Genomic DNA, 22,050 nt, shown 5'->3' with positions numbered 1-22,050 from the left:
TTCCACACGTGTGTAACCGGCCTTTACGTCCATTGTACACGCTATACGTACTGTTTACCTGCATCCGGAAAATAGGAAAGCGACCCAGAGAACAATTCGCCGATACTGCATTTTTTCTATACAGTGCTTACGTGGAGAAACTTCTTTCGGCGGCAGCCGGAAACCTCGTCGACCCGAGTTCGACCTCTTGCTGGAGCATGGTGCCATTCGGGCATCTTCGAGCCAGTGGGCCAGCGCTCTGAACCTGGTTCCCAAGGCTGGCGGCAAGTAGCGCCACAGGTGACTAACATATCCGCTATCCACAATAGAGGATCTGCTCCAGCGGACTAACGGCTCGACATTCTTGGTCATCCACCTGTAACAAGCCTTCTACTAAATCCTGGTGGCTCCCGAGGACGTCTGCAAAACGGCCGTCACCACAGCCTTCGAGTTCGTAGGCCGGAACAATACAGCTCAAAAACTGGAGCTCACTTTAAACCACCTCATCTTCAGCTTCCTATCCTTCATCCGCAGATAACGAGTCGAAATCCTGGTTTCCAGTAAGTACCACGACCAACATCACCACCACTTCGAGGAGCTTCTCTCACTCCTACAGGCGGCCAAGCAAATCGTCAGAAGTCATCAACAAGGAGAGTTTTCGTCCACCAGGGTCCAAAATCCATACAATCTCGGAGTTTCCGGACCCTACAGACCTTTCGCAACTAAGACGCTCTCTTGGCATCATTAATTACGGCGCGCACCACCAGGCCCCGCTGACAGAGCTACTCAAGGACTCGACCAAAAAGTCCAAAATCAGTTCGAAAACCAAGGTTGTCGCCGCATTTGAGCACTCCAAGCAGGGTACTGCTGCTATATCAGTCTTCTTGTCATCTACCCAACGGGTATCTTTGCACACTGTTGCTTCCAACATGAACCCTTACACTAACAACAAGGCGACGGCACACAGATTCCATTCTTCAGAAAGCTGTCGAAAGCTGGACAACCGTACTTTACCTACGAACGCGAGCTTCTCGCCATTTTTGCTGCCGCCAACAGATCCTAACGGGACGCTAGTTCCTCATATCATCCATCGTCCACTCACCTGCTCGCTGCCCACCCCGTCAGGCGAGGCAGCTCGACTTCATCGCACAATGTTGGCACCCGCTTCCAGTGTAAACTATAATGTTGTGGCAAACGCTCTGTCCCGTGTGGTGATAGTCTCCATGCCCACCATTAAGTCCTCAAGTAATCAATTCTACATGGACCAGAAAAGTTTGTGACAATTTATCTCCAATTGGTTCGATCCGCTATCAAGTGGATGGCGGACTTCAGAGTTATTCGCCCGGTACCAGCATCTAGGAATGCATAACGCGACCCTTTCGTCTTCAAGGATCTGGCCACTTGCGAATACGTTTTCCGCTGACGAACATCGCAACGTCATGGCCCCCAAGAAGATTCGCCTTCTCATTTGCTTCGTTGGACGCAAAGGAATATTGCTGCCGCGCCACCAACGCCCGATCAGCGCTCTTGGTGCAAGCAAGCCTGGCAGCCCCAAAAATTAGTCAGTCACGATCATTATACACGCTTATACATAAAAATAAGTCTTTTGGTGTTTTATATAGTAAATCGCCATATCATCTAATATAACTGACCTGTGCAGTGTCTTATTCACCTGTACCCCAAAAAGTGGCTGTCTCGAGATTTCTTACTCAACAAAAAAAAAAGTGGGTGATTGTGATACCTCATACAGATGTATGCAATTCATCCGAGGACCAGCAGCAAAATACTTTAATACTAAGAGGCTGATCCCCGAAAAGATTCGGAAAAAAACATTTTCTCTAAATCGTGCGGAAGAAATCGGGGGATAACCAAAAATGCGATGCCCGTGATACATTAGAGACACTTGAAAACTTATGGCAACGAAACCACAATTTTTCGATTTCTGTTGACCAATGGATGAACTTGGTTGGTGATAGTCCATGCACAACACATCATGTCAGATAATAGCAAACAATTCACCTCAAAAAAGCTGGGACAATTTTGCGGAAAACAGAGCACTCTGCCAACGTTGATGGATGCTATCATTCGCCAAGAAAAAGGAAAAACAGAAAGTTTCGTACAAACAGAATGCAATCCATGCGATGTTAAAGAGCATGTAGCAGTTCCTGATTGCGGTACCCAATATACAGGGAGGGGATAATTAATGTTTACAATGAAATTGCGAATATTGGCTCGTTTTTAAGGTTTTGTGTTTTTAAGTGTTTTGTGTAAAACAACATTTTAAGGTTTTGTGTAAAAACGGTTTACTGTCTGTCTATCACACGTATTTTTCTCGGAGACTGTTACAGTGATTGACACCAAATTTGGTAGAAAGGTAGAGACTGTGAGTTACATCATTTTATGTCGAATTTAAGGGGAGGTGCAAAAGGGGGGTGTACATTTTGTTCACCAAATATAGTCAGGTGGGGTATCAAATAAAAGGTCTTGATTAGTACTTTCCGAAACCCGTCTTAGTTTTCACATTTGTTGAAAAGGATGTCGAAAGTGATCATTTCTTTGACGGACCCATTCTCAAAAACTACCCAACCATGAAGACAGCAGAAATTTGTTTGTTTTACGATGATGATGTGACATATTTTTGCGGCAGATGCATTATATCAGTCCTGAGGATCCGGATGGCTCAAGTGATTAGAGAGCTGAACTGTCGTAGCGGAAGTCGCGGTTCAAATCTCATCGTAAATACGTACGATGATTTTCTATGAATACGAATATATTCATATTCGAAAAAGTGAACACTTTGGTATTTACACAAGTGAATACGAATACCGCTTTATTCTCACATCCGAAAGTTAATACAAACGTATTCGTATTTACGAGTACGGATATGAATTCTGTTGGGTGAATACCTGTATTTCCAAGCGCAAATAGGATTTTATTTATATTGGAATGTGGATAGCGAATATTAGCGCCTTAATGATCTGATCTGAGAAAAAAATAACCAATTATCATTTAGCATCAAATGATGCAAATTTCTTTGTGAGCCCTGATTGAGCTTCGTTAGACCGTTTTTTTGTCCCTTGTTATTTCATTTGGAAAGTATAGAATGTCCACAGAGTCAATTTTGTGGTTACCATATTTCATTTTCAATAAGACTGTGGTTCTATTTCATCATAATCCTATGCAGGTCGTAGGCTTCCAGCAACGGGACAGTACAAAAACGAAAATTACGAATCTGATTTCGAGTAGAGGCAACGAGATCAAGACGTTGATGCTCAATCAACTCGGACATCGTACCGTTAAGCCGAAAGGTCGTCTGCTGGATATGTGGCGCATCTCCATTTATCTGTTACACAGTTAACAAACTTGCAATAACTCCTATCGAGTCAACGAGTTGGCGTGTAAATTTCGATGATTCGACGAATCATCTATGAAAATCAAGAAGCCGCCAGGACCCGATGGTATTCCAGCAGAGATATACAAACTGGGATTCCAACACCGGCCAGACCTGCTGCTCGGCGCATTCAACGCTTGCCTGAAAGAGAGCAATTTCCCTGCTCGCTGGAAGTTGGCGTCCTCGTAACGCTTGACATCAGAAGCGCCTCAAATCGCAATACTTACACGTGCCGAACTATACCTTACGGATATTGAGGGACTATCTGAGGAACCGCTTCTTGCTCCATTAAACGCTAGAGGATCAAAGAAGAATGGAAGTCACGTCAAGGGTAGCACAGAGATCCATCCTAGGGCCGGACCTCTGGAACGCTACTTATCATAGTCTACTTAAACTCGACATGCCAGAAGAGTCACGCCTAGTCGGTTATGCTGATGATGTCGTGGCGTCTGTTGTTGGACGCACTGTCGAACAGGCGCAAAGCAGACTCGGCATATTGATACGACGCGTAAGCGGAGGGATTCATGGTTTCAACATTGCACTGAAAAAAACCGAAGTAGTCATCCTGACTAAAAAGAGAATTCCGATCCTGCGTCCCATATCGTTCGGCGAGTGGATAATCGAGTCAAAACCAGCTGTAAAGTACCTCGGGCTGACTCTTGACTGATGAGCTTTTTTGAGCAAATCAAAGAAGTTTTAGCTTTAAGTAGGATAATGGCAAATATTGGGGGCCAACATCTATCAGACGAAATCTCCTGATGAGTTCGACGCAGTCTGTCCTGCTCTACGATGCAGAGTTACGGGCTGACGATCTTGACAAGGAGGTATATCGTAAGCGTCTCGCGCAAGTACAGAGACAGGGAGCTTTGCGGGTAGCGTCTGCTTACTGCACTGTCTCTGAACCGGCCGTAAAGGTAATCGCGAGAGTGATCCCCGTTGCCCTTCGTGCTAAGGAGCATCAAGCCATATACAAGCGCAAAGGAGAAGAGCCAAGCGAGGTGGTTGCTCATGAAGAACGGCAACGCACCCTAGACGAGTGGCAACTCTCTTGGCAAAATTAGACTAGAGACAGATGGACTGCGCAGCTTATCGACAACTTAGGTGCGTAGCTGAATCCGAAGCATGGTGAGACTGACTATTTCCTTATCCAGTTCTTAAGTAGGCATGGAGGTTTTCAGTCTTACCTGCACAAGATTGAAAAGGCAGGATCTCCGGATAGTGTGTTTTGCAATGGAGTTGTGGACAACGCCCATCATACTTTCCTTTCTTGTGGAAGCTGGGATGGGATTCGTCAGGAGCTCTATTTAAACAAAGGGAATCTCTTTCCAGACAACATTGTCGCCGTGTTGCCCATTACGTTCGCGTCCTACTCGTTGCAAAGATAAAGGTCAACCAGAGGAAGAGCCGAATGGCAGGGGATTCCTCGAATTGAGAGTTCCCTTCCTCTTCTCCCCTCCCGTTGGTGAAAGGAATTCCCTGATTTGAAGGCTCCGGTAGGCAGAAGAGTTCGGAGACTAGCCCGAAGTAATGTGACAAACGGTTCCAGACTAGCTCTCTAACGATCGGGAGGTGTTTAGTTTGTAGTACAATGACGTGCCGCTGCGGGAGTCCAACACTCTGTGCGTAAATGCATTCACCTACCCTACCCCAAAAAGGCCAAGAAAACTCAAAATTGGCTATCGATAATGCGCCAGATTTCATAGCCGCGACTGACTGGCTTTCCAGAAGCTCAAACTTAAATCCATTGGATTATTCTCTGTGGAATAAGCTTTAAGAGGTCGCCTCTCGTCGTCGGCCCCCCAATTTGGCAACTTTGAAGGCACTATACTGGCCGCTGCGCGTGAAACAGTTGTTGCAGCGATCGATGAGTGGCCCAAGCCTCTGAAGCTTTATGTGATGAACTGTGGTGAACATTTGGAATAACCACTATGTACGCTTACTTATTCGACTATTTTGTACTTTCTAGCATAACTTTATATTCATTTTAGGTTGCTGTAATAAATTTTCAAAGTACTGACAGAATTTATGGTTATACTGTGTAGTATAAGAAATCCTTGAAAAAATGTATATTTAAAAAAGAGTTCGCTTTCAAAACGGATCCATAAAAAGCGCCAAGTGCCCAATTCAAAGTGGGAGGAGATGCTATTTACCTATTGTGGAGAACTGCAAAAATTGGGAGACCATTTTACTGACATGAGTATATAAAGCATGCTACTATCAAGTTTGGTAGATATTTAGTTACATAGAAAAAGAAAGCCACTTAGAAGTAGAGATGATAAATTTATAAATCTCCGCCAGCGTGTCAATATTAGACCTTGCGGGCGTTAACCATACCAATCCTCCGGATAACACCTAATCAGATTAACAAAAACACCCCAAAGTTTCCGTTTCGGAATTATTTGTGATGCAAAAAATACATCTTATTATCTCAACACTGAAAATCGAAGTCGATGGTAAACGACCAAAAGGCAGACCTAAGCAACGGTGGCTTGATACGCTGGACGGGGATTTGAAAGCCTCGAGATTGCACCCAGATCAGGCATTCGATAGAGCCAAATGGCGAAGCCGATCACGACGAGCCGACCCCGCTTGTGAACGGGACAAAGGCTGAAGAAAAAGAAGATCTCAACACTGAAAATTGTAGCAGCGTTTATTGCGAATCGAATGGTAGTGTATCCCCAGTTAGCCTAATGGTTAGAACATTAAACTGTCGCAACGGAAGGTCGGGGTTCAAATCTCGCTAATGGCAAAGGAAACACCACTTACTTCGCATGTAAATGAATCAAGGGTCAAATTAAAGTAACAGTTCCAAGCAAGCGCAATCTAACCACAAATGGGAATTAAATTATTAAAGTTCCGCACGAACTATACTGACGAAGAGAGCAAGTGATTTCCGAGGCACCAGTATTTGTGTTAGTTTAATAAAACTTTTAGCCAATAAACTAAATTATCTTAAAAATTTGCTTCTTTTGCCAATACTCATGGGCGTACACCTCCTTGATACACACAATAATATTGTAGCTTACCAAGACCTAGACTAAAAATCAATATTGAATATCGTACTTACCAGTAACAGCATGCCCTATCGTATTGAAAAAAGATATTGGAACAAAACACTGCACTCCATCATTACAGAATTTCGTAAGATTGTCCTCCTCGCGAATATCCCACAGCCCCACAAACCCGTTTGCATATCCACCTACAATAATGTTGTGATTTTTCACCTGGAATAAATATCTGGTTATCAAAGATCTACGAAGCAATACCAAATCTTACCTCTGACCACACCAGCCGCGTACATTGCGTCACACAGCTCTCATCCTCTTTAAGATTTTTACTTAAGTCTACTCGCAGTATTAAACTCGGCTTAAGATCTAATATATTACAACTTTTCTTATTAACGGTATTATCACAGTCTGTGTCAATTGCTTCGAGGGGCAATGAATATATATGAATGTCAGACTTTGCCGAGCTAACGGCCAACAGCCCGAGTCGATTCAATTCGGGTACGTAGCCACCGCTTGGCAAAAACACAAAATGATTAATGGGTCCAATGCACTGCACTCCATATTGTAATTCAGTCTTTATTTCGCCACTCTTATCATTGAGTGCCGTTTCTATTTTATATATGAGAATCAGAGCATCTTCTTCAACTGGTTTCAATAGCTTCGTATGAGCGGTATAACTTCGTTTGAAAGACACAGCCAAATATTCAATGGATTTGTCCATGTTTTGCTTGGGCTTAGGGGCCCAAGCACAATTAGTTATTGGTCCGCCAATGAACGTCATTGTTTCGCCTGAAAAACACTTCGATTAATACACTTGAATATTATTTCTCTCAAGTTTATTTTACCTTTTAGCATCATCGTTTCAAATTGTTCTAGCTCAAACCATTCCTCAGGCAATTTGGATGATCCAACGGATTTGTTGATTTGTATTTTTTTGTCGAAAATAAAATTGTACTTAATGGAGCTGTTTACAATAGGTAGGAAGTGGCCAAACGGTCTTCGAGAAAATGTCATTTCAGAAGGCAATAAGTTTGGGAATAAAGCTTCATCAGCGTGGATCTCATCATAGCTGCAGCATATATTAAAAGATAAAAAATGTCGATACTGTTGAAACTCGGAAAACAGGTGGGTTGGCACTCACATTGATTTTGTTGTTTTAAGAAAGTCGCGCACCTTCGTAATATTCGGTATTCCCGGAGGTCTTTTCTCCACCTCAGATTCACTGCTTTCATCTTCGCTGTCTGATTCACAATTTGATGCTGAAAAATCGTTTTCTTCTCCTTTTGCTTTCTTTTCACGCTCAGCAGTGACTTCTCCTTTCAGTTCCTTTTCGTGCTTCAGTGAAGCATGAGATCGTACATCGGCTTCATTCATGCTATAGAAATTACACCGAACACAGGAGAAACCACCACGATGAAGCTTTTCACAATTTCGAAAATGTGCTTTCAATTCGTCTAATGTCTCTGACTCGTAACTGCATGTTTTTTCTGGACATTTAGCAATTCCATGTTTTTTCAATTCACTTCTCCAGCGAATAATTAGCCCCCCGGCACGAAGTGGTTGATAAGGTTTGACGAACTGTAAACAAAGATGTAGTAAACTCTATTCTTCGTGGAAAATCTTTCATCTTACTCACATCGTCAACTGTCAGTTTACCAGAATCAATCATTGCCTTAAAAGATGAAGTCGCCCTGAAATACATTTTCCATTTATAAATTGGAATTTTAATGAACCCACACCTTATTCATAAACCTATTTGAGCTACTCAAACCTTTCTAAAAATCTTCTCTCGAAACAGATTATACTCACTTTATTGCTGATCTTCGCTTCGGTTCTGCTGCAAAGTGTTCTTCTTCCTCCCCAAATAGTTCCTTCCTGTTATCTGGATTCTCTTTGCATATTTTCAGATGGGTCCACAAGGCATGAGGTATGAAAGCTTTTTCACAAAATTTACAAGGCTCCATCATTTTGGCCAGTTGTTCTTTGCTTAACAAGCATGTAAAAAGATGCGCAAGAAATCCGGCAGCAGACTTTTTAACTCCTTGGCAAAATTTGCATTCGAATGAGGTAACTTTGTGCCGATACATATATTGTATCATTGCATTCAGAACTTCTCGGTATGATGACATATTCTGCAAACACGCAAAGATTTTTGTAAGAAGAAATTAACGAGCAACTATGAAAAAAAGGGAACTGTGGACGGAGATATAAATTTAGGAGTTCTCCCCCCGACGATTCGTTGGCTGAGCTGGTTGAGCGTCAGCCTCTCGATCTTGTTGCCCCGGTTCGAATCCCGCTTGGTCATAGGTGTCTATGGTTCATCCTCCTCGCTGCTGTAAGTTTATCGCTTGCACAGCCCAGCATCAAGTGTGAGAATAATGAAACTGAAATACAGTCCCACTGAAAATCAAACAAATAAAACATAACACCACAAAAAAGCTGTGAGGATTCCCTTTACTCCACAAACGAATGAAGTGAAGAAAGTATATGCTCTGGCTGCCGCGCTTGGCTAATGCAGTATATCATTTAGCACTTCACAGCTCGAGGTAACAATGTCATTGTGCTGAATTCATTCATTTTGGCCTCAGTCCATTTTGTTGAAATTTTCCTTTAAAAAATTGTCCCATCAGATAACTTTGCTTCTACGAAAATTTAGTCAAAAAATGCTTTCACTCTTTTTAGAAACGAAAAGGTAGAGGAAAATGCTACATTAACTGAAACGCCTAGAGTAGGTGTGTGGAGCAAATAATGCTCTTTTTTGAGATTAACTTATTGTGACGAAAATCACTTTGGGAAAAATATGTGTAACGTCAATTTAAATCGTGGAAATGACAATTAGTCAGGGCACCCAAATTGAACAGCATTGGTAAAATGAGCTTTCAATAGCACAACGAATAAAAATACATTTTTTTTAGAGAAACATGAAGTCTCACGTTGAAATATCAAAGTTAGTGAAGTGTTCACGATGGGCAGTTCAATCTGCTATTAAAACGTTTAATGAGACGGGCTGCCGCCCTAATAGACCAAAATCAAAAGCGGGTAGAAAACGCGACATACCAAAACAAGGAACTTACTTGCGGGCCTGTTCATCACCATCATCAACGGCGCAACAACCGGTATCCGGTCTAGGCCTGCCTTAATAAGAAACTCCAGACATCCCAGTTTTGCGCCGAGGTCCACCAATTTGATATCTCTAAAAGCTGTCTGGCGCTCCTGACTTACGCCATCTACCATAGATATTGCCCTTATAGACTTTCCGGGCTGAATCATCCTCATCCATACGGATTAAGTGACCCGCCCACCGTAACCTATTGAGCAGGATTTTATCCACAACATCGCGGTCATGGTATCACTCATAGATTTCGTCGTTATGTAGGCTACGAAATCGTCCATCCTCATGTAGGGGGCCAAAAATTCTTCGGAGAATTCTCTCGAACGCGGCCAAGAATTCGCAATTTTTCTTACTAAGAACCCAGGTCTCCGAGGAACACATGAGGACTGGCAAGATCATTGTTTTGTGCAATAATAGCTTTGACACTATGGTGAGACGTTTCGAGCGGAACAGTTTTTGTAAGCTGAAATAGGCTCTGTTGGCTGACAACAACCGTGCGCGGATTTCATTATCGTAGCTGTTATCGGTTGTGATTTTCGACCCTAGATAGGAGAAATTGTCCTGTTTGACCAGTGCTGTTTGATGTTGTTGGTTGGTTCGTCTTCGGTGCTGACGTTGGCACCATATATTTTGTCTTGCATTCATTGATGTGTAGCTCAAAATCTCGCGCCGCCTGCTCGATCTGGATGAAGGCAGTTTGTACGTCTCGGGTCGTTCTTCCCATGATGTCAATATCGTCAACATAGGTCAGTAGTTGGGTGGACTTAAAGAGGATCGTACCTCTTGCATTTACCTCGGCATCACGGATCACTTTCTCGAGGGCCAGGTTAAAGAGGACGCATGATAGGGCATCCCCTTTTCGTAAACCGTTGTTGATGTCGAATGGTCTTGAGAGTGATCCTGCTGCTTTTATCTGGCCTCGCACATTGGTCAGGGTCAGCCTAGTCAGTCTTATTAGTTTCGTCGGGATACCGAATTCTCTCATGGCTGTGTACAGTTTTACCCTGGCTATGCTATCATAGGCGGCTTTAAAGTCGATGAATAGATGGTGCAACTGCTGTCCATATTCCAACAGTTTTTCCATCGCTTGCCGCAGAGAGAAAATCTGATCTGTTACTGATTTGCCTGCAGTGAAGCCTCTTTGGTATGGGCCAATGATGTTCTGAGCGTATGGGGCTATCCGGCCTAGCAAGATAGCGGAGAATATCTTATAGATGGTACTCATCAACGTGATACCTCTATAATTGCTGCACTGTGTAATATCTCCTCTTTTATGTATGAGACAAATAATGCCTCGTTGCGAATCGTCAGCCATTGATTCGCTGTCCTATACCTTGAACACAAGTTGATGAACCACTTGGTGTAACTGATCGCCTTCATATTAAATTAATTTGACTGAAATTCCATCGGCTCCTGGCGACTTATGATTTTTAAGCCAATGAATTGCACGGACTGTTTCTCCTATACTTGGTGGTGGCAGTATTTGTCCGTCGTCTTCAATTGGCGGAACCTCCAATTCGCCGATATTCTGGTTGTACAGTAGCTCGCCAAAGTACCCAACCCATCGCTCCAATATGCCCATTCTGTCGGAAATCAGATTTCTCTCTTTGTCTCGGCAGGGTGAGCATCGAGGTGTATAAGGCTTCATCCTGCTGACTTGTTGGTAAAACTTCCTGGCCTAGTGCGGTTGCTCCCTGTACTTTTCTAGTTCACAGACTTGTTGGTTCTCCCAGGCTTCCTTTTTCCGTCTGTGAAGTCACTTCTCCGCTGGACGGAGTTCGTGATAAGTCTCTGCGCGTGCCCGCGTTCTTTGAGAATGCAACATTACTCGGTATGCGGCATTCTTCCATTCCGTTGCTAGCTTACATTCATCGTCAAACCAGCCGTTCCGACTCCTTTTGCGGCTGGGACCAAGTATGTTTGTGGCCGTATCAATGATAACATTCTTCAGGTGATTGTGAAGATCATTTGTTGATGCTTCATCTCCAGGATCTCTGTTGACTGCGGCTATTGCGGCATCCATTTCCCTCTTATAGGTGTTGTGGATGGCTTCAGTGTTAACTCTCACCTGATTGTCAGAGGGGATTCTGGTTGGTGTTGTTATTCGGGCACGTAGCACCATGCCAACAGATAGTAATTCGAGTCTATATTGGCCTTCCTATATGTTCTGACATTCATCAAAGCTGAGAGGTGGCGGCGTTCGATCAGCACGTGGTCATTTTGGTTGAAAGTGGTGAGAAGCCCACGTTTATTTGTGGACCGCTTTCCGCGCAAACCAGGTACTTCCAACAACCATTTCGTGTGACACTGTTAACTGAATAATCCGCAGTCCGTTATCCTTTGTATTTTGATGTAAGCAACGTATCGCCTGAATACAGGCTCCGTCCCTACTTCGTTGTTAAAATCCCCAAGTATGATTTTGATATCATATCTGGGACAGGCTTCGAGAATTCGTTCTACCGCCTGATAGAAGATATCCTTCTCCGACTCTGCAGTCTCCTCCCTCCTCGCAAGCGCAGCGTGCATAACCACTCGCTTATATTTTCAAAGCCGATAACAGCAGGTTTCATTTTTTGGCTGACTAAGAAACCTACTACGATGGCCGCTATAATATATGATGTAGTGACTCTTCTCCAGGAAGTCGGTCCCTGTCCAACGCATCTCTTGCAATGCCTTTACATCAGCCCTATATTGGGACAGGGTATCGGCCAGCTGCTTGGCAGCTCCATCTCTGTACAAGGAGCGCACGTTCCATGAGAAAATGCGCAAATCGTTATTCCTTTTTCGTTGCCGAACCTGTTAATCATCTTAAAGAAATTCTCTGAGGTTGCCTGGGATCTGCCAAAAATAGAATGGTTATTAGGCTCGCACCGCAAGAAAGAGACTTGCCGAACTGGATCTTAATGATTATAGAATCAGAAAAACCGTAGAATCGCTTGGAACATTGCACAGCGGAAAATTGGAGAAATGTTATGTGCTCTCTGGATCTGGATTGTGAGACCGTCACTGCTATGCATGGAGAAAACAGTTTTATAATGTTAACATGTATGGATGTTAGCGGCATCGGGGAAATGTTCTTTTGTGAATGTCGGATAAACAGTGAAAATGTGTTGTGGTGTTTCCGGTAACACCCACTTGAATGGAGTTCAATTCTAACGAGTTAATTCACCCTATTACAAATCAGCTACCGCAATGGGTTGGTCTAGGAGAATAACATTGTTTTGTTAGATTGGCCGACCCAGCCCCCAGACGTGAACTCCATCGAAATCTTTGGGGCACTCTAGAGCATAAAGGGAGCATGACATTACATCCAAAACAGCGCTCAAAAACGTTTTAAATCCATGAATGGAACGCCACATGGGCTCAGAAATTTGCGAAGCTAATATAGGAGTATACCATAAATGACAGCTGCTGTAATAAAGGCCAAGGGCGGACCAAGAAAATATTAATAATATTGTATGAATTATACAGCGCAATTGATTAAACCAAAAAGAGTTTAATTTTTTACAATAAACAAGAAAAAGACATAAAATATAGGGTGCCTAATATTTATGATGTCCAAGCCAATTGCCAAATTAATTAGATTGTTCCTCCTTTTTGCTCAATGTAAATTATGGTTAGCAACAATTTTGTTTATGCATATAGCATGTATAATCCAATACAAAAATAAATACATCTCATCTGGAGCGGTCTCCGAATCGAAGAATGGTTGTAGGACAGAATGGAATTCAGCCGTGGATATGTTGGATACTAACTTCGTGGCTTCCCCTAACTGAATAGGAACCTTACCTGAAAGTAGCCAGCCTAATTTTGTCTTCTGGGCCTTCAATTGGTCCGTCGAGCCGGATTGTAAATAGCGTTATACGATATAACCCTAGTACAATTTCATTTCCTTAGAAACATCAAATTCCTTTATCATCCCAATTTCATTCAATTGTTTCCAATTAATACATTTTAAAACATGGCCAAAACCAAACTTAAAAGACCAGACAGAGATTTCCAAGCAACTGGAGACTTTCGATAATTCTTTTCGAAAGGAAGGATGGAGCATCGCGGAAGTCTGAGGAATACCCGGTTAGGAAACTGGAAAAGTTAGAAGCCTTGAAGCCATGTTCCGAGTGAATCATCGCAAACTACTTGGTCTGCTTAAAGCGGATAGCTCGTACTTCAATGTACAAGGGGAAGTGGAGACAAAGTTTGGGACAATTAGGAACATGATCGATAACAATCAATCCCAGGCATGTAAATCAGTATCGGAGAACGAAAGAGGTACTTCCCCTATGGATCTGCGAGGGAGCGCCGAAAATGTGGGATCCTCGACGTGAAAAAACTCGGGTACAAATCTGCTAACAACGTAATAGATATGTACAGCAGAATTCGGAATTGCTTGGCTGGGTTAAGCAACCTAGCGTACACGATCTCTCACTGGGACCTCATGATAATTCGAATAATAATGCGGAAATTCGATAGCGACATGCTTCGCTGTTTTAAAGAATACATCGAAGGTAGCAAAGAGCTGCCTCCTGTGGGCAAGTTATGCGATTTCCTCCTGAAGAGATATAAGCTGCTTATGTCCATCCAAGCCCAGCATTCTCCAATTCAGCCTCCGAAGAAAAAAGCTTTTGCGGCACAAACGAAAAGGGGCTGCATATATTGCCATGGAAAACCTTCGATGTTTTCTTGTGACGAATTCAGAAAACTGGCAGTTGAGGAAAGAAGCGACAGCAGTCCAAAGTATGCTGGAATTGTTTATCACACAGTGGCACACGGAAGTGCAAAAGCAAAGTTCGGCGTTTGGAGTGCAACAAAGAACACCATATCATACTACACCTTAAAAAGGCAGTAAGTGCGAACTCAGCCTGCCAGTCGATGGGAAAATCAGGCACGACATCAGTAATACCAGCAACTGCTCTGGTAAGAGCAACAAGCCAAACGGTCAAGTCTTTAGTTCTAAGAGCATCGATTAACCCTGGATCCGAGACATCGTTCATCGCCTTGGATGCGTTAACAGACCGTAAAGAATGTATTGGCATCGATATCAGAGATAGGTGGCGTCCAAGCGGCGACGTTTCAGAAAGCTGTCGAGGTCAGCATAAGACCTAACTTTCCGTCGACATTCGAAATAACGATTGAGGCCTATGTACAACAGTCGTTAACGACATATTTGTCAAATGAGAATCTGGCTGAGACCGGAATGGGATGGACAAGAATCCTGCAGCTAGCCGACCCAAAGTATAATGTCAAGGCGGGTATCGATTTGGTAATGGGAGTCGAAGTATTTGAAGAAATTGTTCAACCACGAATGAAGAAAGGAAATCCATTGATGGTCCAAGAGACAAAATTAGGCTGAGTACTTTCAGGTAAGATTCCTATCTAGTCAGCGGAAGCCACGGCGTTAGTATCCAACATATTCACGGATGAATTCCATTCTGTGCTACAACGATTCTTCGATTCAGAGACCGCTCCAGACAAGGTGCCAGCCGTAAATGAATGCGGGATAATTTACGAGAGCATAGTCGAACGCGAATCGGACGCAAGGTATGCGGTCACATTGCCATTCGAGGACGATCCAAAGTTAGTGCCGTTAGGAAATTCAAGAAACAGAGCATTAATACGACTTAAAAATCCGACCCGACAGGCCAATTGTTGAAAGCTGGTCTTGTACCGCTCCGGTATCTTGATCTCCCTTGAGGTTAATAATATTACTTCCAATGGTTGTAAAAGTTATAGGCGGGGCGGGTTTGCCGTTATTTGAACTTGGACTTGGATAAAGTAGCGTTTCGCATCTGACAATCTTTGTGATCGCATCAACGAACGTCTCATATCCAAAAGACAATGATCGGCGCCTTGCGGTAGTGGGGACAAAGATGTTACTTTGGACCCACGATGTAAGTCACCCTGAACCAAATTAAGAACATCCGCGATTGAAATGCGAAAGATGTATTCGATAGTATGGACAAATAATACGCGCTGGCGAGAACTACATGGTGTTTTCTGACTAAGAGACGAAATGAACTATGGATTGTATGGCCGCTTTTATATTGATATCGACATCGAAGTCGATAGGAAACGACCGGACCAACAACGACTTCATACGCTAGATAATGATTTGAGAGCTTCTCGGCTCCACCCATTTCAGGCCTATGACCAAGCATCGATTGAGAGGAGCCGATCCCGGGTCTAAACGGGATATACGCTTTTGAAGAACACTTTGGCATAGTTGTCCTTAACTTGAAACGAACCTGCAAGTTCACTATTCGGCACTGATTGATAAAAATAAACTCGGCTTGGTCATTCAACCAGCATTCCATGATTAATTACATCTTACTGAATCAGTGGCCCTTATCAATTTGAAATGGAAGCGCCAAATACGCATTAGAATATTCAAAAATTAATATAAATTTAATAGTGTTTTATTTTTTCCAAGCCAATAGCAAAAATCTCATGTATTCATCGACTTATTCACGCCTTCAATTCAAAGTTATACAAAGAGGTTAAATTCAATCATTACAGTGAGAAAAAATATTTACAATTGAAGTATCTTTTCAAAATGAAACTAATATTTTCAATGCCTACCATATTTACAACAGTTAAAACTACATGAAAAAAGAATTACGAAAAACTTACAATCGGGGGATCCAGCCCTTCTCGCCATCCTACACCGTAATGTTCCGGTAAATGTTTAACAAATCGTCCCTCAGCCATAAGCTCCTTACATGCCCCACACTGGACCATACCCCGTCGATCAACCTGAGGTTCCTTCTTAATTTTGTGTGCCCCAAACATTTCATCTTCCACTGATATTTCGCATGTCAAGTCATTGCGACTCTTAGCCAAAATAATTCTGGGGTCAATGGTATAATCATTGGCGCCAGTCTTTTTTTTCCTGCCGTCATCTTGCTCCGAATTGATGGAGGCAGCAGAATCGTCTAGAACGGAAATCGAAGTTGATTCAACTGGTCGGTTTTTGGGAGGTCTTCCACGTCTTTTTACTGTTGGTTTTGATGGAGTTCGATGGTTTTGCAATGGTTGTGATAAATTCTGTGATGTTTCTGGTGTTGTAATTTCAGCATATTGTTCACCATCTTCAGTAGGTTTCAGAGTCGGAGTTGAAGAGAAATACTGTTCAATTCCTCTTTGTAATCCTCGATCTTTATTGATATTTCGTTTAATCTTAGGTGGTCGCCCCACTCTTCTGATTGGCGGCGTGCTTTGAGGAGAAGTTTCCACTCTTTCGTCTGTAGTTGTAACTGACTCGGTTTGGTTAGGCTCGCCTACTACTTGTTCGGCATCAAGCTTTTGTCGTTTCCTCACTAGCTTGTCAATTTCAGGTATCGTGTTCTTCCGACGTGATTTCAGAGGCTTTAAAATTATACTGTCAGTAGAATTTCCTGGATGCATATCTGACTCACGAACACCCGTTGTAGTATTAATTGGAGCCGCCTCATCTGTACTCGATAATTTTTTAGTTCCCTTGCGAGTATTTTTCGAATCAGTGATCACAAAATCACCATTATTTTTAGGCTTACGAACTCTACTTGACTTTCTCTCAAGTTCATTGGCCACAGCGCCTTCATTATCAATTTCGGGTATAGTCTCTGAATTCACATTCAAAGCTACATCAGTTTCATTAGCGGTTTCAGACTCTGTATATACTTCAACAAGGTCGCCTGCTGAAAACAAATTTGATTTAGAACAACAAACATTTTTAAAAAGTTCATAACTCACCCTGAAAAACTTCAGATGTTACTGGCATAGGAAATTTCCCGGCGCTACCTTTTTCGACCTTAATTTGAGCTGCCTCGAGGATTTCAGCATGCGTGTCATTATTCACAACAGTTTGATGTTCACTCTGATATTGAACCAATTGATTTGATGAACTGTTGTCTCCTGTTGTATCAATGCAGCTATCCGTTGTTATCGTATTTACTACAGCATCTTGATTAATGTTGTCTATATTTTCAGCGACTTCTTCACATGATTTCTCAGTCCCTGTACTCGAAATTGTATCAGCAGGCTCGGTTGTAATCGAATCAGTTCCTGCTGAACCCGAACCGTTTTTTGGAATCAAATCTATGTTTTCCACTTTTTGTTGGCTATTATTTGATGTAGGTACAGTGGACGTCTGTGTTTCTGAAGTATTAGCGCTGGCTGTCGACTTTAACGCACGAGGGCGGCCGCGCATTATTGGAATTACTTTGGAACGCCTCCCAGGGACCGGTCGAACTTGTTTGCTTTCTTTATTCGAATCAGTAGGCAAAGATGGAATTGATTCTGGCTCCGTAATTTGCTCATTTTCTCCTGTTTTACTTAATGTTGATTCCACTGAATCATTTTTGTTGGCTTTTTCATTTTCTTCCAAAGGGGCAGACTCCTTTGTATCATTCAGCTTTCTACCCTTATCAATCATACGCTGTTTAATTCTCTCCGTTATCTCATCAACAGGAGCTTTTACAACATTTGTATAGTGCAGGATTGTACGCTTTCGCTTCTTCGGTGGACCGTTGAGATTCTTTTCCTCGCCAGTCGCTTGATCTGTGCCAATAGAGTGATCAACAACTACCGGAGTTTGATTTAAACTGGTTGGCTGTATACAGATTGGAGGCTCTGATTGCAAGTCTTTTTCAGTCTTAATTACGGGGACAGGTACAGGTGAAACCATAGAATTTTGCAATAGCATATTTTTTGCTTCCTGAGCATCACCAACGTTTGCGAAACTAATTGTCTCAACTGAAGGTTTGACGTCCACAGCGAAAGTGATTTCAGCCTGTTCTATCATACTAACTATATTTGGATCCGTGGCATATACGAGATTTTCATTAGTACTGTTCGGAAGTAAAACTTGTTGATTGTACTCTTGGCCAATCACTCCGTTCACCACTTGAGTATTGGGGGTAGCATTGTCATCGTCCGACTCATCAATATCGTCATCGTCCCAGTTAACATCTTCAAAATCTTCTTCACCTTCGAATTGCATGGAGTTCGTCATGTCGTTTTGGGTACAATTCAGAATGTATTCGACAGCATCCAAAGGTTCGTTAGATTGGAAATCATTCGCAGAAAAGTTTCCATGGTCCACCGTTTCATTTGATTCAATTTGCGGGGGATTTTCGTTACCTTGATCAGGTGTTTGATTAATGAACTCTTCATACTGATTCGAATCCACAATAATTGTGTAGTTTTCACTTTCCGCTGTTTCGACCTCTTGTTTGGGAACCAACAATTGATTTGTTTCGGTCTCATCTACAACCCCACTATGACTAGCAATCCCATCGGCTTCCGAGTTTGACAATACCGTTGATTTCGCATTCGCTTGTGAAGGATTTATTTTGATTTGTTTTATGCCAGTTGACTTCAGCATTTTCCTCATATAAGATTTACAGATGTTTCTTATTGGATCCATCGTTTTCTCCGGTCGCTCAACGAGGAGAGGATCGACTATCTCAATTTTGATTTCTTCTGACTGAGTATCTTCACTCAATAATTTAACCAATATTGTACGGTCCTTTGAAACTGAGGGCTTCGGGGGACTTTTTTCCTTTTTAAAACTATTACCGGGAAAACTTCCGTCTATTACGAAGTCAGGACCAAGTAAAGACGCAGGTAAAGGAGTTCCAGATTTGAAAATTTGTTGATCAAGTATAATAATTCCTTTATTTGTGGATTTTGGGGTGCTCAGGTTGGATAGTATTGGTTTTGGTTCGGCGTCTTCCGTTTGTTGCGAACTTTCACTTAAAATCAACTCGTCAGTTTGTGAACCAACAGTCAATGTAGAGCCAGCGTCAATGGCAGTGTTTCTCACTTTTCCAAAATCCAAATTGGTTGGCTGCAACAAGCTCTCTTTTATTGGCAAGGAAGGCAAAAGGACTTGTTTACTTTGCTCAGTAGGCACTCGAACGGGGTTTTCCTCAACAGTTTTCACTTGAATAATATCTATGTCTTCTGTCTCTTCTATTTGAATGTTGTGATCCTCTTCTGATCGTAATTCAGAATCAACAGAATTGGGCTCTACTGGGTCTTCCGGTATCACACCATTATCTACGTTAACAGACGAAACACCTTCTAAGCTTCGTAAATCGGCGGAAACTGAATCAACAGAATTTGACTCTACTGGATTCGCCGATATTAGTTCATTTTCCGCGTTAGGAGGCGGGAAATCTTCTAAACTTCTTAAAGCAGGCGGAACTGTTATGACACTAGCCAAAGTAACAGGTATAGAAGGAATCGCGCAGACGGTTCCTGTAGTATCAACAGCTGAATTGTTTCCGAATGAAGTATGTTCGAACGGGCTCGGTAGGGTTTGGGCCTGATTTTCAGGTTTTGGTTGAATTTCACTGTCCCTCCGGGTCCTCGGCAATAAATCTTTGGCTTGACCTGTTTTTCTTTTATTGAGATACGTTTTTAAATGCACGAAAGATGGAATTTTCTTCACATTGTTTGATTCGAACTTTCGTATTGCATCACAGAGCCGCTTTAAAATATCATCTCCTTCGGAAATCTCTTCCTTTGTAAATCCGCAGAATGCATCAGTTGCAACAGACTCTTCTTTCTGTACTTGCTCAGATTTCTTCCTTCTCCGATGGATTGTGTCTATTTTCGGCCTCTTATTGTCACTTACACTGCAATCTACTTTGTTGTTTTTTATATTATTCGCAGAATCGCCGCAGGACACTGTCTTTACCGTTTGTGCTGATTCTTGCCTAGCTGCACCGCGAGCTTGAACTCTTTTTCTTAAAAGCAATTTAATTTCTGCAGATGTAAGCTTTGATGTTGCGACTTCTTTTTGTTCATCGGTCCCCTTCGAATCTACCTCAATTTTCGGATTAGCGTTTTTACAAGGTTTACTGCCTCCATGTTTAACAATCTGTAGTTTTTTTATGGTAGAAGATTTAGCAGTATTTGCTGATGGCTTCGGGCTAGAGTTGGCTAAGGGTTGACCGTTGATAGCTTGTGGTGAGTTTACAGGCTCTGAAAATATAATTAAAAAATAAATTAAATTGAATTGAAAAATGTTGAACAAAAAGGAATATGGCAAGTGTATAAATAAAGCTTCATATTATCAGCGAAGGAGGCTCATCGAATTTAGAGAATAGTGCTGTGATAGTTACAAATTATATAAGTAATCTCTGGAGGGGAAGGGATGATTCTCACATGGGCCTCGGTTTTTTCTCCCTACGACCATGGGTATTAGTAGTCAAACGATGCAAGAAGAACTATAAGATTCTGTCCAGAATCTACCCTTGTTTGCAGATTATATTGCAGCCCTGGGTTGTGTGCGTACTAGTTATCTGCAAATCTCGAATCTTAATATGCTTTGGTGCAATGCTTCAAAGGCGGATGAATGGATTGAGTGCAACCCATGAGATGCTTCCTAAAGGTGAAATTGCGATCGTGATGGGTGATGTGAATGCCAAGGGCTTACTCTAACATGCCATGAGGAAACACGGTCTCGAAGACCGTAATGATAATGGTGAAATGTTTCTGGCTCTTTGCAGCGCCTCATCAGAGACGGTACACCGTTCGAGCATAAAGTCTGCCATAAGGTCAGTTGTCCGGATAGCTGAGTGGTTAGAGCGCAAGGCTGTCGTACGGAAGGTCGCGGTTCAAATCTCGCTGGTGGCAGTGGGATTTGTATCGTGATTTGACGTCGAATACCAGTCGACTCAGCTGTGAATGAGTACCTGAGTCAAATCAGGGTAATAATCTCGGGCGAGCGCAATGCTGACCACATTGTCTCCTACAGTCAACTGTAGTGTACCGTTACGGTCTTGAATGAAGTACTCTAACACACTTCAAGGCCCTGATCCAATATGGATTGTTGTGCCAACGATTATTATTATTATTATATTATAAGGTCAGTTGGGTTTAAGGGCTTACACCACAATAGAGAGCGAAAATTTAAGATTTTTTGCGATTTTTTTTAAGTGGAAGGAAAAGTAAATGGATTATTCTTTTTAAGAGTGTTCTTAAGCATGTTTAGAAGTTTTAATTACAAAATTGATTATAAAAAAAAATATTATAAAATGGCTGCCCAGCAGCCCTTTCTGCAACACGCTTGACGTCAGAAACGCCTTTAATTCCGTAAGATGGAAAAACATTCTAGGCACACTAGACAATACTTTCCATGTGCCAAACTATCTCTTACGGATATTGAGGGATTATCTGAGGAACCGCTCCCTGCTCTATGAAGCGCTAGAGGATCAGAGGAGGATGGAGGTCATGTCGGAGGTAGCACAGAGATTCATCCTAGGGCCGGACTCCTGGGACGCCACCTATGACGTGCCAGAAGAGACGCGCCTGATCGGTTATGCAGATGATGTCGTGACGCTTGTTGCTGTCGAACAGGCGCAAAGCAGAATCGGCATATTGATGCGACGGGCAAGCGGATGGATGACTACTCATGGTTTCAACCTTGCACTGGAAAAAACCGAAGTAGTCATCCGGACTAAAAAGAGAAATCCTACCCTGCGTCCCATATCATTCAGCGAGTCGATAATCGAGTCAAAACTAGCGGTAAAGTACCTCGCGCTGAATCAACTCTCTTGGTAAAATGAAACTAG

The 22,050-nt window shown here is 42.5% G+C and overlaps 1 protein-coding gene across 3 annotated transcripts in view; it reads right to left on the bottom strand.

Annotated features, from left to right (window-relative positions):
* LOC119648066 overlaps nucleotides 1–22,050 on the bottom strand; it is a 47,775-nt gene that overhangs the window by 1,529 nt on the left and 24,196 nt on the right. The window contains exons 2-10 of one of the 3 annotated variants that reach the window (XM_038049540.1): nucleotides 19,762–20,458; nucleotides 17,219–19,731; nucleotides 16,118–17,163; nucleotides 8,188–8,510; nucleotides 8,015–8,069; nucleotides 7,520–7,956; nucleotides 7,224–7,447; nucleotides 6,647–7,167; nucleotides 6,438–6,594 (exon numbers count right to left, since the gene is read on the bottom strand). In XM_038049540.1, the coding sequence (XP_037905468.1) occupies nucleotides 6,438–6,594; nucleotides 6,647–7,167; nucleotides 7,224–7,447; nucleotides 7,520–7,956; nucleotides 8,015–8,069; nucleotides 8,188–8,510; nucleotides 16,118–17,163; nucleotides 17,219–19,731; nucleotides 19,762–20,458 (5,973 nt within the window). Of the gene's footprint in view, nucleotides 1–6,437; nucleotides 6,595–6,646; nucleotides 7,168–7,223; nucleotides 7,448–7,519; nucleotides 7,957–8,014; nucleotides 8,070–8,187; nucleotides 8,511–16,117; nucleotides 17,164–17,218; nucleotides 20,459–22,050 lie in introns of all 3 variants that reach the window. The other 2 variants (XM_038049538.1, XM_038049539.1) reach the window with 2 other exon arrangements.

Source organism: Hermetia illucens, chromosome 2 (assembly GCF_905115235.1).
Source record: "Hermetia illucens chromosome 2, iHerIll2.2.curated.20191125, whole genome shotgun sequence".
In the NCBI taxonomy this organism is placed as follows: Eukaryota; Metazoa; Arthropoda; class Insecta; order Diptera; family Stratiomyidae; genus Hermetia; species Hermetia illucens.
The sequence above is the reverse complement of the archived record's forward strand: the minus strand, read 5'-3'. Positions and strand labels throughout refer to the sequence as shown.